Source organism: Phocoena phocoena, chromosome 16 (genome assembly GCF_963924675.1).
Source record: "Phocoena phocoena chromosome 16, mPhoPho1.1, whole genome shotgun sequence".
Lineage (NCBI taxonomy): Eukaryota > Metazoa > Chordata > Mammalia > Artiodactyla > Phocoenidae > Phocoena > Phocoena phocoena.
Genome location: NC_089234.1, coordinates 70,550,970 through 70,566,228, shown reverse-complemented (window position 1 = coordinate 70,566,228; position 15,259 = coordinate 70,550,970). Strand labels below are relative to the sequence as shown.

Below are 15,259 nucleotides of genomic sequence, written 5' to 3'. Positions count from 1 at the left end.
ATCGCTTTTGTGATGAGCTATTTGATTACAATAAATTTTAATTGTGCCAATATTGGGAGGGGGGAAAAAACCAACCCACAGCGAACAGCAGGTTTCTGATGACTAGAAACAGTAAGACGACACTTTCTTGGAATGAAAGACGGCGCTTGCGCTCAGACTCAGTGAGCGCCCGCCCTCCTGCTTTTTCTGCAGCCGCCGTTTCCTCCGCCTTTCGCGCTCTAGCCACCCGGAAAGCCCAGCCTAAGGGAAGCTGGGCCCTGATTGGCTTCTTTGAAAGTCTACGGGATACCTGATTGGTGGATCCAGGACCCTTTAGCGCGGTGAGTTTGAAACTGCTCGCACTTCTCTTCAAAGCTGGCGCTTCGAAGTTAGGGGAGAGTGACGCTGACGTGATAGCCGCCGCCGCTTTCGCCGGGGGATAATAAGCCGGGTAGAGTTGCCGGGGTCAGGGTCATGCCTATGGGGCGTCGACTCGGCAGGCCGGCGTCGACTCGCGGGCCTCGGAGGGGGTGTATTACGGAGCCGGGTGATAATTAGGCGGCTGGGGTCTGCGTGCGGCCAGGCCGGGCCTTCACCTGGGGTCCGGGGCCTGGGCGTGGGAGCGACGCCGGCCGGCTCTAGCGGGAGGCTTGTGGGAGCCCAGCCCCGGCGGGGTTACTCCGGCAGGGCTGGGGTTGCCCTGGCCTTGGAGTTGCAGTCTGGGGTCACGCGGGTGGCTGAGGAGGCTCCCGGGTCCTGATTGAAGCCAAATCCGTCCCTTGGACGACGCCGAGCGCTTGCGGAGTGCCAGGCTCGGCCCTCGGCCCTGCAGCTCCCGCCCGTCCGCGGTGCGTCCTGCCCTCGCCTCCGGGGGTGGAAAGCAAGACCGCACCTGGGCCAGGTACCCGAGCCCGTTCCCAATCACAGGCTGTCCCGGAAAACCGATCGGATGAACTACCTTGTGGGCCTTCTCAGGCTTGCCTCTGTGCCCATGACCCTAGCCCTCCTAGAGCTTTTAAGAACACTTAGCCAAGGCATAGAACACTAGAGGACTTGGATTTTTTGTTGTCGTCGTCGTCGTTTTTATTTTATGCTTGGTGGTGGTTATATTCTATGGAATTGGCAAAAAGTGGAAATCTAAGAAATGCCGAGAGTTAGAAACTCTTGATTAGAGTCAATAATCAATTTTTATTTAATACTAAAGTTACCAATGTGCACGTCTTGCTTCCTCTAAAGACCTGGAGGTCTCTGGGTGGATTAAGCCGCTGGTATTTTACATACTGCCACGTACAAGGGGCTTTCAAAAGCTATGCTGAGGCCGCATCCTTTATTTAAAATAGTTACAACCAGGAAAGGGTGGAAGAGTAAGCTTTGAAATTGTGTTGGTTTTCAGTTATTTGTCTAAAGTGAGCTCAGCAATTTCATTGTGCTTTAGGTATATTACATCTGGATATTGAAGAAAAGATAATTATCCTAATCGTCCACTGTCATTTGTAAAATTAACCATTTTTAAGATGGCCAGGGTAGTGCAATTTTGTTCATTTAAAAAGATTTATCTCTACTTATTTCTGGAATGATTTTGAAGAAGAATGTGAGAAACATAACTTAAGGGTCAATATAACCTCAGGCTCAGTGACCTTTATATATGGTTTCATCGGTGATGTATTATAAAATGATGCTGCTTTGGGCTGCCGGAGCTATTGTTTCATTGCAAACTTACCAGCCAAGACTTACCAGGAAGTCTTGAGTAACTGGTTGTCATTTCAGCTCTTTTATTTACTTATTTTTTTTTTTACCATTCTTTGTGATTCAAGTATATGGCTTTTTACTTTGTTCTTGACATTTGTGTGGGGTATAATTAGATTTTATGTGTGGAATTGCACTTTTTCTTTTAGAGTGCTTAGTGATCTTTCCTACCTTACAAAAAGTACCTTGAAACTTTTTGTCATGTTTGTGTTATGTGACTGCTGACAACAGGAGAAAGATAAAAATGCTACTTGAGCAAGTTGAAACACATACTTTTCGCTGCTTTAAACCCTCTAATGGGTGAGCAGTGTGACCACATTTTAGCTCCCTACTCATGTCTTTCAAAAAATTTTTTTTAATTATCTTCATAAAAGTATAAAGCTGTACAAATTCAGTCAAATAACCTTGTTAAAATATTTGGGTGTAACTGGCACACACTGGTGCTCCTTAGAAGTGTTACATAAAGAGAACATCTGGGATGTGTTTGGGAAGAATAGGTAAGTCCATGTGTGAATTTGAGGGTTAATTTGGAAGAGGCTAAATGTTACACTGGTATAGGATATACAAATATTTCCAATGTTTCAGAAACTAAGAAGGGTGGGAGAGTCTTTGAGTTCTTTCCCTTCTAACTATTGTTCTAATATAATAGCTAATATTCATGGAAAATTAATACTGCACTAGGCACTGTGGGAAATGCTTTACTTATAGTATCTCATTAATAACGTAAAAGCACGCTTTGAGTTAGTGACATGTAATCAAATCAGCTTTTCCTCTCATTTTAGGATCTACAATACCCATTGATTAACTATGGAAGACTATACCAAAATAGAGAAAATTGGAGAAGGTGAGTGGTTTTAATAATATAAAAGGATTTTTAAAAAATGATTTAATGATGCTGTAATGTCCTTGACATGAAGACATGTAAATATTCATTAAAATCTAATCTTTGGGACTTCCCTGGTGGCGCAGTGGTTAAGAATCCGCCTGCCAATGCAGGGGACACGGGTTCGAGCCCTGGTCTGGGATGATCCCACAGGCCGTGGAGCAACTAAGCCCGTGCGCCACTACTGAGCCTGCGCTCTAGAGCCCGTGAGCCACAACTACTGAAGCCCGTGCGCCTAGAGCCTGTGCTCTGCAACAAGAGAAGCCCGCGCACTGCAACGAAGAGCAGCCCCTGCTCGCCCCAACTAGAGAGAAAGCTTGTGCGCAGCAATGAAGACCCAATGCAGCCAAAAATAAAAAAATTAATTAGTTAGTTTTTTAAAATCCAATCTTTCAGGTACGTCTAACAGTATATTAGGGCATTAATACATATGTTCTCTACATAATAAAACACAAAAATGTTCACATTTCAGGAGAATTGAAATTATTGTGACATGTCTCCCCAACAGCCCCCTTCCAATAATCTTACATCCTTCTAATACTAAATGCTTAAAGCAATATTTGTATTTTGAAAACACTATTGATATCTTGTAGGTGTGTTGGGAAGGGTGTTAGGGCAGTGGAATTATGTGCTTTACTTCTAAATACTTCTGCATATATACTTGAAGTTCTAGTCAGGGTCATGTATTTCATTTGGTGGTTAATGTCTCCTTAATGTCTTCTGATTTAGAATTGTCCCCCTGACTTTTCCCCTTTGACATTGAGTTTTTGACAGCCCAATTCATTTCTTAAATATATCCAGACTTTTCTTATTTCAATTATTACAAAGTTGTTCTCTGGTTTCTTCTGAATAATAAAAATCTGAGTGTTGTTACATTAGTCTTGGAACTCCTTCCTGTCTTAAGGAAATGTCTTTTTAGATTGTAGAGAACATAGCTATATCCATGATGTGGAACCTTAGTTGGCATTTAGTAGGCACTCTGTAAACATTTGTTGATCAAAGGTTTTTCTCTTTACTGTTCAGTCTCCATAACTTGTCCATATCGAACATTTTAAAATTTTATAATGCTTAGTTCATTTCAGAGCCCATACCTTGTATGTCACAAATAATTTTTGGTAATTAACCAGTGGAATCACTGCTCTGTTTAACTAGCGCTCTATTCCAGTAGTTCATTGAGAAGTGATATGGTTCAAAAAGAGTCAGAAGAGAGACAGAGCACTTGTGATATCTAAAACTCAATTCAGTACATATCAAGGAACCTAACCGGTGGCACAGTGGTTAAGACTCTGCGCTCCCAATGTGGGGGGCCTGGGTTCGATCCCTGGTCAGGGGACTAGATCACACATGCATGCCTCAACTGAGAGTTTGCAAGCCACAACTAAGGAGCCCGCGTGCCGCAACTAAGGAACCAGCAAGCTAAAACTAAGACCCAGTGCAACCAAATAAATAAATACATATTTTAAAATGCATATCTAGTGTTTGCTATAAGTTTATCAGTGGTTGTTATGACTAAATTTTAGGACCAGGTGAATGTTGTACACTTGAGGGAGAGGTAAGCATACTTAAAAAAAAAAGCTCTGAATTTACCATTAACAGTGTATTTGACTATATTATTGCAAATGACTGATCTTCCTGAGTGGGGTCTGCTCCAGGATCCCTGTCAATGTCAATATTGACATTGTTGCTCGTTATCTGAAGCCCATATATCAGAATCAGTGTTCTCAACTTCCAAATGGATGTGAGGCTTTCTGCTATATAGTAGATGATATGAGCTTGAATAGATCAAATATTTAATAAAATATTTTATCCTCATTCTTTTCTAGATGAGGATTGTTGACTGTATATTTGAAATGTATGAAGCACTCTATATGAAGTTTTTTGAAAGTGTCACAGTGATTCCTGTTAGTAATATTTTCTGAGCCGAAATCTTTACACTGTATTTTATGCCTACCTTGTTGCCAGGTAGGATATTTGATAGGAGATACATTCCAATCTGCAAACGATCCTTTTTCTCTAAAATGTGCTGGAAAATTACTGGTAATTTAAATGTATGGGAAACCTGTGATGACTATATGAATTCTCTAAACTACAGCCATGATAGGTTTTAGTTACCTTCAGTGTTGTTTTGGAAGTGATGAGGGTATAATTATGACTAAGATGCTTCCTATCTGGCCACAGCAGACATTTCTATCATGTGACACCTTATGGGATTCAGTCATTTTTAAAATCTTTTTTAGTTTGTGGAGGTTGTCACATAGCAGACACTTTGTCTATTTCAGGTACCTATGGAGTTGTGTATAAGGGTAGACACAAAACTACAGGTCAAGTGGTAGCCATGAAGAAAATCAGACTAGAAAGTGAAGAGGAAGGAGTTCCTAGTACTGCAATTCGGGAAATATCTCTATTAAAAGAACTTCGTCATCCAAATATAGTCAGGTATGGTGTAATATCTGAATTTGAATCATTTTCCGCATACTATTTCAAATATGAATTTCATTGTGGAAACTTTTACATTTGCTTAATTTCTGGTCTAACCTTGCTGAGCTGACTAGAACCCTACTATTTTGTTCATTGAACCCTACTATAATGCTGGGCATAGAAAAAAAGGCTGGTAAAGCAGGAACAGAGTTAAAGGAGCTTGGTGATGAAGATTAGTAGTGGGGGCTGGAAAATCAGGGTAAACTGGTCAAGGGAGAAAAGGAAGTCTTTTTCACAGAGCTTTGACACTGCTCCCACTCTGAGAGCTCTGATCCTTAAAGACTCCTTAATCAGAGACCTGAGACAGGTAGATAGGTCAGATGAAGAAAAAGTTTTTCTTTCAAGTATTTGGACTGGCATCTTTCCAAATCAGGATTTAACTGCATTTTTCTGGGGCTAGAGATAGAGAGCAACTAGTAAGGTCAGATAGTACTCTAAGGTTTGTTTCTATTATTTACCTCAATGGAAAGACAAGCTCTGAGCAACAAGCAGTCAGCCTAGAAACGTTCTTCTGGAGTAGAAGCCGCTTGCCAGTTAGCGCCTAATGTAATATGACTTAATTTTCAATTGCTGCCCTGAGCTTCCTTTCTCAAATTCTAGGTTAGTGCTACGGTTTTCACAACTAGGGAAGCTACCACCTCTTCTTTCCCAAAGCAGTATAGTACAATTTCTTATGGCCCTACTTTTTGTAACAGCAACTGTGAAATGTATAGAAATAGTTTTATTTTGTGAGAGGTCAAAAATGTTAGTGTTTTAAATTTTCATATAATTATTTTATTCTTCAGTCTTCAAGATGTGCTTATGCAGGATTCCAGGTTATATCTCATCTTTGAATTCCTTTCCATGGATCTCAAGAAATACTTGGATTCTATCCCTCCTGGTCAGTTCATGGATCCTTCACTTGTTAAGGTAAGAATCTTGCCTAATTTTATTAGTATTTTTCCACTGTGAATGTAAAGTGTTTACTCTGTAGAAGTCCCTGTGTTTCATGAAAATGTGCTTGGAAAAGGTGTTAGAAAGTAGAACAGGGCTTCCCTGGTGGTGCAGTGGTTGAGAGTCCGCCTGCCGATGCAGGGGACACGGGTTCATGCCCCGGTTCGGGAAGATCCCACGTGGCGTGGAGTGGCTAGGCCCGTGAGCCATGGCCACTGAGCCTGCGTGTCCGGCGCCTGTGCTCCGCAACTGGAGAGGCCACAACAGTGAGAGGCCTGCGTACCGCAAAAAAAAAAAAAAAAGAAAGTAGAACAAGGAAGAAAAGAATATTTTGTTTTCTCCCACACAGTTAGTCTATGGGTTAGGTTGTTAATGGTTACCCATTTTATTACTAGATAGTGCTTCTAGCTGTAAAGTGAAAAGTAGTGCCTGAGATAACAAAAGTAATAAGTACATATTACATTGTTGGAAGCTAGGATATTCTGGTCTTTATTTGGCAGTTAGGTATGTGTAAAACAAAGTAGCAAAAGCCTGGGGCAGGGTGATGGTGGCAGGCGGTTTCATTTTATTCTGGTTTTAAATATATTTTGGTTAATTTATTTTAGACATTAAATTTCATTTAAATTTTAAATGTATAATTATCCTTACACCATCTCTACCAAACCTCTCCTTAGAGGTAGGCATTCTTTTTTTTTTTTTTAAATATCTTTATTGGAGTATAATTGCTTTACATTGCTGTGTTAGTTTCTGCTGTATAACAAAGTGAATCAGCTATACGTATACATATATCCCCATATCCCCTCCCTCTTGCGTCTCCCTCTTATCCTACCCCTCTAGGTGGTCACAAAGCACGGAGCTGATCTCCCTGTGTAGCCATTGTTTTATTAGTAATCTTAGAGATACTTATATGTCAACTTTGTATGTGTATATACATATACTGTTTTTATAAAAATGGGATTATATATATTTTTATATATATATATATATATATATATGCATTACTTTCCCTTTTCTGTGTAAAACATTATTCGACCATAGGTCTACCTGTCTTTCTAATTTTTTTTTTTACTCAGAAACATTTATTTTTGACATCCATCTATATCTTAACATAACTGTAATGAGTATTCCTTGTAATATCACCTCGTAGGGAAATCCCCACTATGATTTTTTCTTCAATTCCATTTTGTTCAAGAGTCTTCCTAATTTTTGATACAGTTATGTAAACCAGTTCCACACTGGTGGACATTGAAATTGTTTTCCAGCTTGGTGATTCATGCCCTTATGGTCAGTGCTGCAGTGAATATCTTTATATCTTCATATACATCTTCATAGGATGGATTCTCACAGGTGGAATCAATGGGTTGAAGATGTTTATTTACACTTAAAATCTTGATAGAGAGTGCCATTTGCCCTCTAAAAAATTAGAGCAATTTACTCTTAAACATCATGGTGTGTATTTTCTTTTAATACCTCACTGTTGAAACTTGTTTTTATCAATCTTTTTGATAATCTATTATGTGAAAAAGACTAATATCATTTTGCATGTCATTTAACATTTTTTCATTTCTTAGCCATTTTATAAACAGCCTATACATATTCTTCACTGATGATCCTGTTAGGATATTTTTTCCACTGGTTTCTAAGAGCCTCTTATCAGTAACATGTTGATAATAGTTCTTTTATTCCTTTTTTTTGTCTTTTGATTTGTTAATGGAGTACACCGTTAGTAATTTTTATAATTTAACAATCTTATACATGACTTTTGGACTTTGAGATTTTTTATGTCTTATTTAAGTCTTCCTCACTCAAAGATCACATGTATTAGAACACTACATGACAATGTTTTTCTAGTAGTTCTAGTAGATTACCCCCACCCCCTGCTTTTGTCTTAAATTCTAGATGGATCAAAGGTTTATTTTGGTGTAAGAATGAGTGTTCTTAATTTTTTTCCAAATGGCTAGCCAGTTGTTCCAACTGATTGATTTTATGTATTTTATAATTTTGAACTTTATAAGTCAATACTATATCTATGTATATTTTCTATTTCTGTAATATCCATTTTGCTTCAAATGTCAATTACATTGTCTTGGCAACAAGTATCTTATAAAACACTTCTCTGAACTTACCAAACAGGATTTTGCGATAATTGTGTCTCTTTAAATACACAGTCATAATATTCACTTTGTTGTTTCTTTTGGAGTCTGTGACCAATGTCTCCAAAGAGGAAATGAATATGTAAAGATAAAAGGCTGAAATGGAAAAGACTAACCTTATTCAAGGTAGAAATAGAGTTGCTATAATTATATAAAACAAAAGTTTAAGAAAATTTCTATATAGAAAACTAACTTAAGCATTAGGGGCCAAAATAAGTAAAAGAAGAAGTGAGTTCATAAACATGTGCCCATAAGGTGAATATCTTTGTCATAGGTATACAAACATGACTACCTTATATAAATGGGCTTCCCACCCCCAAATACTTCCTGTTAGTCTCAAATTGCCTGAGAACTTTTTAAAAATTTTTATTTTTGCTGTGTTGGGTCTTCGTTTCTGTGTGAGGGCTTTCTCTAGTTGTGGCAAGCGGGGGCCACTCTTCATCGCGGTGCACGGGCCTCTCACTATCGCAGCCTCTGTTGTTGCAGAGCACAGGCTCCAGACGCGCAGGCTCAGTAGTTGTGGCTCACGGGCCTAGTCGCTCCGCAGCATGTGGGATCCTCCCAGACCAGGGCTCGAACCCGTGTCCCCTGCATTAGCAGGCAGACTCTCAACCACTGCGCCACCAGGGAAGCCCCTGAGAACTTTTTTTGTAAATTGTTTATTTCTCCGCATTATAATTTCTCATGTCTTTGAAAGAAAGCCACCAAGATTATTTAGAAAATTGTTAAATGGTATGGTTAAGTTTCTAACTTGTGGTTCCTTCTTCCAGAGTTATTTGTACCAAATCCTACAAGGGATTGTGTTTTGTCACTCTAGAAGAGTTCTACACAGAGACTTAAAACCTCAAAATCTATTGATTGATGATAAAGGAACAATTAAACTGGCAGATTTTGGCCTTGCCAGAGCTTTTGGAATACCTATTAGAGTATATACACATGAGGTATGTTTTTTGGTGCTTTTGTTAAGTGTGATTGCTGGATTGTTTTCTATATTCTTTAAGTCAAGAAAGAAATACTCAATCAGAAAGATTTCCGCTCTGTGCCAGTATCAGTTTATTGCCTCTGCTCCAAAGTCATCCTTCATTGCCTGCTATGTGAAAATGTATCTGGAACCTTTTGAGTATTTTTCTTTTGCCAGTTGCTGTGATGTTACGCTTTGACAGTAGAGGGTGCTGGAGAGGCATTACAGGAAGGAGTCGTTATTCTTACTAGTCAATCTAAATCTTCCAATCCTCTGTTATAGTTACTAATCTTTTACAGTAAACTTTCCCCATTCAAATTACCATGAGATTTCTGTCTGTTGATTGGATCCTCTCTTGAAACAAGAAGATTGGTTAAAAGACAGGTTTTGTTGCTTAAGTGCTACTGTTTCAGATGTATTTAGAAGCTTCTAAATATAACCAAGTTTTGTCTGTGTTATATTGATGACTTGGCATTTTGTTTGCTATTTCTGGAGGGAAAGGGAATGTTGACTCACATAGTTAAGGATTATTGGGAAACCTTGTCTTCTGTGGAGTTGTCTACCCTTCTGCCCAAAGACTTCCTCCAGATCAAAACTTAATGACAGTGCTGATCTGGTCAGATGTCTTGGCTTCTTTTAATTATTCCTTTTTATCATTTTTCCCATGGCTCTATAAATAAAGATTATTTGGTTTCCATTGGCTTAAACATATGCCACTGACCTCCAATGTGATAAATTAGATATGCTAAAATAGTAGATGGGTGCTAGACTACTAATAAACTGTTGTTTGACTTAGTTTTGATTTTAGCATGTAATCACTACATGCACTTGTACAGTGTCAACCCCAAATCCATTATCATTGGGCTTTTTTTTTTTTTGTAAGTGAAGGCTATCTTGACTATTTTGTTCCTCACATTTTAATGATTTGAAAAGACTTGGTATGCTTTTTTCTTTTTCTCCCTAATGAATATAACTTAGAAATACTTCATTATTTATCTAACATTTAGTATTGTGTATAGTTAATTGACTTTTAAACACTATTATCAGAGGCAATCAAGCAGCATTCTAAAGGACAGTTCTAATGAAACAGAAATGTTTACATTTAGGTAATATAACGCGCCACATTTATTCCAAGTAAGATATTTTCTTTGTAATAGGTAGTAACACTCTGGTATAGATCTCCAGAAGTATTGCTGGGGTCAGCTCGCTACTCAACTCCAGTTGACATTTGGAGTATAGGTACCATATTTGCTGAATTAGCAACTAAGAAACCACTTTTCCATGGGGATTCAGAAATCGATCAACTCTTCAGAATTTTCAGGTATTTTTGTTTTATACTTGAGCTACTAAGAACTTTTAAATTAACATGTATATAACAAGAGTTATGTTTATACTTTAACCATAAGTTTTTGTTTTGCTGTGGCTTTTTAGAGCTTTGGGTACTCCCAATAATGAAGTGTGGCCAGAAGTGGAATCTTTACAGGACTATAAGAATACATTTCCCAAGTGGAAACCAGGAAGCTTAGCATCCCATGTCAAAAACTTGGATGAGAATGGCTTGGATCTGCTCTCGGTAAGGAATGCCCTTTATATTGACTTTAACACTGTGCATGATTCTGAATGTACTTAATTCTTTCTTTCACGTAGGAAATAGGAAGAAAACCACTGTATACTGAGCCAGGCACATAACTGTTACGTCTGTTATGTTTATTGCCAAAGCGAGCACATTACTAGCTCCATTTTAGATACAAAAAACATTAGTGGTTTTGAGAGGAGGATGTGGCATATGTTCACTTTTTTTTATATATAGATTTATTTATTTATTTATTTGGCTGCGTTGGGTCTTCGTTGCTTCACGTGGGCTTTCTTTAGTTGCGGCGAGAGGGGGTTACTCTTTGTTGCAGTGCGCGGGCTTCTCATTGTGGTGGATTCTTTTGTTGCAGAGCTCGGGCTCTAGGCGCACGGGTTTCAGTAGTTGTGGCTCACGAGCTCTAGAGTGCAGGCTCAGTAGTGGTGGCACACAGGCTTAGTTGCTCCACAGCATGTGGGATCTTCCTGGACCAGGGCTCGAACCTGTGTCCCTTAAATTGGCAGGCGGATTCTTAACCACTGCGCCACCAGGGAAGCCCTTCTTCACTTGTTTTTAATCTGATAGGTAGCTGTAGATACTCTGAAGGAGAGGATGAGGTTAATAAACCTTTAAGTTGTGGACTTGGAGTGGCCTTCCTCTCCAGGTTTTTTGTCTCAGTATTTACTGCTTTTTAGTTTAGACACAGTCGTTTTAGTTTTTAAAGTCTTTACTGCATGAATTCCCATTTCTCACTTTGCCTTGTTTCCACATCAGACAGGTTAGCAGAAGGACAAATGTAGTTCTTAAAACCTTTCCCCTCTGTTACGTTGCTGTTCCCAACTAAACAGTTGTGTTCTTTAAAAACAAGACAAAAAAAAAATTTGTTAGGATAAAAAATTGTCCTAGACCTGCCTCAGGAAATTTGCTTTAGAACAGTATTTAAATACTGAGATTTTCTTTTCTTTTCTTTTCTTTTTAAACTTATTTTTAAATTTATTTTTATTTATTATTTGGCTGCATTGGGTCTTCGTTGCTGCATGCGGGCTTTCTCTAGTTGCAGTGAGCAGGAGTTACTTTTCATTGCGGTGCGCGGGCTTCTCATTGCAGCGGCTTCTCTTGTTGCAGAGCACGGGCTCTAGGCGCACGGGCTTCAGTAGCTGTGGTGCGCAGGCTCAGTAGTTGTGGCTCGCTGGCTCTAGAGCACAGGCTCAGTAGTTGTGGCTCGCGGGCTCTAGAGCACAGGCTCAGTAGTTGTGGGGCACGGGCTTAGTTGCTCCGCGGCATGTGGGATCTTCCCGGACCAGGGATCGAACCTGTGTCGGCGGATTCTTAGCCACTGCGCCACCAGGGACGTCCAATACTGGGATTTTAGAAGGGACTAGTTTTTATGAATCTCAGGTAATGTGATTGCAAAAAAAAAAAAAAAAAAAAAAGATTTTGACAGGTTACTAAACAAAGGAAAAAATCTACTGCTATATCATCATACACATGTTCTAATTGATCTTTGGGCCCCTTCACAATTTATAAATCATGCCACCAAACTCAGCTTAGAGTTCCCAAATGCTTACAAGTGCAGTCCAAGATCCTTTACTGCCACTCATATTTTGTACATTAATATTGATGATATGATGTAAAAGGCCTTCTATATTCCTGGCCCAGTCTGTCTTTTTAACTTCCGTGATTCTTGAACATGAAGAATTTCACTTTAGTTAATGAAATGAAAATCATACTGTCAATCATGGTTCCTTAGTCTAGCCAGTATTGACATCTTGGACTGGCTCATTCTTTGCTGCTGGAGGCTGTCCTGTACATTGTAAGATATTTAACAGCATCCCATTCCTCTGTCCTATAGATGCCATTAACACATTCCTCCCAGTTGTGACAACCCCAGATGTCTCCACACATTGCCAAATGTCCCCTGAGGGGCAAAGTCTCACCAAGTTGACAATCACTGCTGTACATCATAAGTCAGTCTTGGTTTCAAATTTCAGCTTTATCACTCTTAAACTCTATGAACTTGGGCAGGTTCCTTAACCTCTTTGAGCCTCAAAGTTCTTATTTGTAAAGTGGGACTAATTCCTACCTTTTTTTGTGAGGATTAAGTAACATGAAACGTACAAAGCACTTAATAGAGTGCTAGCTATATAATAAGAGCTCAAATGGTAACTAGATAGTAAAAGTATCTCTGGGTCTGCTTATTTATTTAGTTTTCTTTAAGATTAATAATATTTCTTTAAGATAAATTTTAACTTTATTCAGCCTTTTCTGTTAATGTGTAAATAAACTTTAATACTAGGTTGTTTGACCATAATTCATTTAGTGACTCATTTAAACTATGTTTATAACACACTGGTTTTGTTTTTATTTGGAACTTGCTGGAAGCTACATTAGAAACCTTTATAGTTAATTGCCACCACTTCAGCAATGCTGTAAATAACTCAGAGGGCCATTTAATTCTCAAAGTAAATATAATTAACTATATAATCTTTCTTCAATTTATGCCTTGGTTTTAAAGCTATCTGAATGCTGTGTCTTAAACCATAATTTATAGCAAAAAGAGGTTATCAAGATATCTATGATTTAAGGAATAGATTATTTAGAGCTAGGGGGTGAAGTAAGACATTTATGTGCTTTGGTATTAAACTAACAGAAATGTTCATTTAGTAGTTTTTCATTAAAATTATCAGCTTAGGGCTTATTGGTAGAAAAGTAAGGCTTTTTGGAGATTTTTTTAAATGGTTTATTTCTTAACCTTTTAAAAAATCTTTTTCCTCCCACAGAAAATGTTAGTCTATGATCCTGCCAAACGAATTTCTGGCAAAATGGCACTGAATCATCCATACTTTAATGATTTGGACAATCAAATTAAGAAGATGTAGCTTTCTGACAGAGTTTCCATGTGTTGTGTCGAGAACAGATAGCTGTATTTTTACTGTTAACTGTTTTTGTGTTGTGTATTTTTCTTTTCTTTGTTGTAAAATTTAAGCTGTGCCTCATCTTCTGATTTCAAAAGTGTAACTTAAAAATGTAAATACTGTTCTATATGAATTTAAATATAATAATTCTGTATATGTTTGTAGATCCCACCGTAACAACTATTTGTTACTATAATAAAACTATATAAATCTAGTACTGATGTCAGGAATTGGGAAAAATTTGAGTTAGCTTAAATCATCTAAAATCCTACAGCAGTCTGCTTTTCCTGTAGTTGGAAATACTAAACTTTACGAAAGTGTGCTAAGTTGAAAATTCATAATGCTTTGAAGTATTTTTATGCTCTGAATGTTTAAATTTTCTTGTCAGTTTCTTGCCATGTGGTAACTCTACAACCTGCCCAAAGATGAATATTTTTCTACTGGTATTTCAATTCGTGACCTAAATGTTTAGGCATTCAAATGAGAAAACTATCCAGATTTGAGAACTGATGCTTAATTTAGAGAGGTTTTTAGTAACTTATAAAACTAACATTAGCGTATGCCAAAGTTTGCTAAGTTTTACAGTCAGAGATTAAGGGCTGTCCACAGCAGGGAAGAACAGTTTAGAAAATTTATGAGCTATCCTATTTTTAGGTAGGTTGTGAAAGTTATTTGTCTGAGTGAATTCTTGTGCCTTGGTCAGAGGTAATTATACAAAGGAGTAGTGGCTTATCTTGGCTTTCAAGCCTGACTTTAAAACTCGGTTTGTAGATTTTGACATAGTTTAGTTTTATTAGCAGCCTTCTTCTAGTTTATTAGCAGCCTTCTTAGAAGGTTCTAATGTAAAATTATTTAGCTAAAATCACTAGCTTTGGGAATTGTTTAATTAATAATGCTGCTCGTTGTGATTTTTACCTGTAAGCAGGCTAATTTATTTGTTATAGCCTAGAGAAATGTCTCTGAAAATAGTTTTATCATTTTTAGTGTACATCTATCCATTGTCTGCCCATAGACTCTATTTTTCCTCCTGGTTACCTATGGCTAGAATGGGCATTCTTGTGTGACTGATCCAGTTGATTGAACATGTAATGGGTGATCTACCTAATCTTGTTGTCTTAGAATTTTTGCACTTGAGGAGAAAGGATGGGTCACTTTCTTTGGCAACAGGGCTTATAAGTTGAGAGGTTTGGTGGCCTTGTCTTAGGTGCTTTGGTGGAAGCCCGCCTGCAGTAAGGGAATGCAGAGCTTGGAAGTCATTTGAGGTCATACCGTGGAGAGATTTCATGGCAGGAATTTGTTAAATGAGAAGTCACACCAAAGATTGAATTGAGATGGTGACATGGTGTATCTGCAGAATTGTGTTTTCTGACCTATGAAGTGAAGTACTGAAGTGAGTCTACTTTTCAAATTGTGCATTGCAGCCCTTTAGCGGTTCAGGGTCAGCATTAATCAATGATACCCTCCCCGCACCCTGAGACTACCGGTGTATCTTATATAATTATTTCTTGGTATTTTTGTTTCAATAATATATAGATGCACTGGTGTCACCAATGTTTGGGGCCTTGTGGACTTGGTAGAAGCAGCATGCATCCTCACTACTATTGTTCCATGCAGTCTAATTGTTTGAAAAGTCAGTAATTC

General features: G+C 38.3%; 1 protein-coding gene across 2 annotated transcripts; it reads left to right on the top strand.

Annotated features, from left to right (window-relative positions):
• The first annotated feature begins 338 nt into the window (after positions 1-338).
• On the top strand, positions 339-13,832 carry CDK1 (cyclin dependent kinase 1). 2 transcript variants are annotated; one of them, XM_065894929.1, is made up of 8 exons: positions 339-430; positions 2,508-2,569; positions 4,888-5,044; positions 5,872-5,995; positions 8,943-9,113; positions 10,291-10,454; positions 10,565-10,706; positions 13,484-13,832. In XM_065894929.1, exons 2-8 carry the CDS (start codon positions 2,533-2,535, stop codon positions 13,580-13,582), a joined length of 894 nt encoding a protein of 297 aa, XP_065751001.1. In that variant the 5' UTR covers positions 339-430; positions 2,508-2,532; the 3' UTR covers positions 13,583-13,832. The 2 variants fall into 2 exon arrangements, with proteins under 2 accessions (XP_065751001.1, XP_065751002.1); XM_065894930.1 differs by lacking the exons at positions 339-430; positions 8,943-9,113 and having other exon boundaries at positions 2,533-2,569; positions 13,484-13,582.
• Positions 13,833-15,259: the final 1,427 nt, after the last annotated feature.